This window comes from Cyprinodon variegatus, unplaced genomic scaffold (assembly GCF_000732505.1).
Source record: "Cyprinodon variegatus isolate N-32 unplaced genomic scaffold, C_variegatus-1.0 Scaffold82, whole genome shotgun sequence".
Classification (NCBI taxonomy): domain Eukaryota; kingdom Metazoa; phylum Chordata; class Actinopteri; order Cyprinodontiformes; family Cyprinodontidae; genus Cyprinodon; species Cyprinodon variegatus.
Genome location: NW_015150535.1, coordinates 148,629 through 150,251, shown reverse-complemented (window position 1 = coordinate 150,251; position 1,623 = coordinate 148,629). Strand labels below are relative to the sequence as shown.

The following is a 1,623-nucleotide window of genomic DNA, read 5'->3' as shown; positions in this document are numbered from 1 at the left end:
CTGTTTGGACTGTTAGAGTGTTTTTCATTTTTTAAATACTGTTATTTATACACCAGCTGTTACAGGACACACATCCTCCAAATGGTTACAGCTTTGTCCCATCATTTTCCAGAAGTGTTATTGCAAATTTAAGACAGGCCTTACACTCTACAATCACAATTACTGTCCTTTAGGCAATGAAAGTTCAATGTGTTTCAGGTTGTATTGTAACTTCCTGGATAAGTCATAGATGGCTTCATGGAGTCATTTTGGTAAACCAACCACTCCTGGTATTATTTGGTGAAATATGAGTCACAGTGTGCTTCTCCTGTCTCCCACATTCTTATAAATGGCTTTGTTACCCATGATCACTTGGATCAGAGATTTTTTAAGATTAGGGTATAATCTGCTTTCAAAAGTTCTACTTAAGGGATTTCTGAATGCAAGAGGTCTACCAATGATCGGGCCTGGATATGGCTCCTTTACAAAACACATGGTTGATTACAGTTAATGGATGAAAGAACTGAGAGGAAAATAACTTTCAATATAAGACCAAGTTAGTTTTAGTTTTTCCACTACAGAAAACAGCTTTTATTTTTTATTTTTGTGGTGTTTGTAAAATCTACAATGTGTTTCAATTGATCTTAATCAAAGTTTAAGAAAAATTTAGCAAGGGTACTTTTCCACAGAGCTCTACGTGACGATAGAGTCTGATGAGGTCACTGTTGGGAAACGTTTGACTCATCAACCCACCATGTAGTAACCAGGAAGCAGCTTCTGCAGAAACTCTGCCTCCTTGTGCTGCACCGTCTTGATAATGAACTCGTCGTCGCTGGTGAGGTAGAACCAAGAACTGCTGGCTCCAGGGTTGGAGAGCTCGATCAGCGGCTCCTTACAGATAGAATACTGCAACAGAGTGATGCAACAGTCTGACCAAGACGGCATTTCACAACCAATTGACAGGAAACCTGCATCGCATACTACAGAGGTTAAAACTTTCTCTGAGTCTCACCAGGTAGTCGTCTGGCTTGATCCCAAAGAGCTCCCTGAAGTAGCGAAAAGCCAGCGGGGCGTATGTTTTCAGACGGAAATCAGGGTAGTGATGCGCTGGAGTCAAGTTGCTACCTTCACTGGAAATGAGAATAGAAAACCAAAAACTTAACGCCTGCTGAGTGAGTTCAGTGTAGCTGTGACAGAGTAAAAATTAAGGATTGCTAAAGACTTTTCAATGGCATCATATGTCTGACCAACAATGACTGATTGTTTTCATAAAATGAAGCCAACATTGTGAAAAGCTTTGTTACATGTCCTGTATTAAAAAAAATATTTTTGGATTTCAGTTTAGACAACATTTTTAGAAATATACCATCACAACAGCACCAAGCAGGGAACGATTTTCGACCCTGGCATTTTTCCATCTACACCGGCCCACTTATAGACTTCCCAATTTGAACCAAAGTCTATTGATTTCTTAGACCATAAATCTAAAGAAAATTTTTTTTTATCCATAGACGGCCATCCTAAATATCCTGTTGTCGCAAAATTTTTATCTTTCTTCTAGGGATGCACGATATTGGGATTTTGGCCGATATCCGATATGCCGATATTTTAAAACTCATGTAGCCGATAACCGATATCGATACC

The 1,623-nt window shown here is 39.2% G+C and overlaps 1 protein-coding gene across 2 annotated transcripts in view; it reads right to left on the bottom strand.

Annotated features, from left to right (window-relative positions):
• Positions 1-1,623, bottom strand: part of pip5k1b (phosphatidylinositol-4-phosphate 5-kinase, type I, beta) — a 37,419-nt gene that overhangs the window by 20,015 nt on the left and 15,781 nt on the right. For both annotated transcript variants that reach the window (XM_015373170.1, XM_015373171.1), the window contains exons 4-5: positions 992-1,109; positions 733-885 (exon numbers count right to left, since the gene is read on the bottom strand). In XM_015373170.1, the coding sequence (XP_015228656.1) occupies positions 733-885; positions 992-1,109 (271 nt within the window). The remainder of the gene's footprint in view (positions 1-732; positions 886-991; positions 1,110-1,623) is intronic.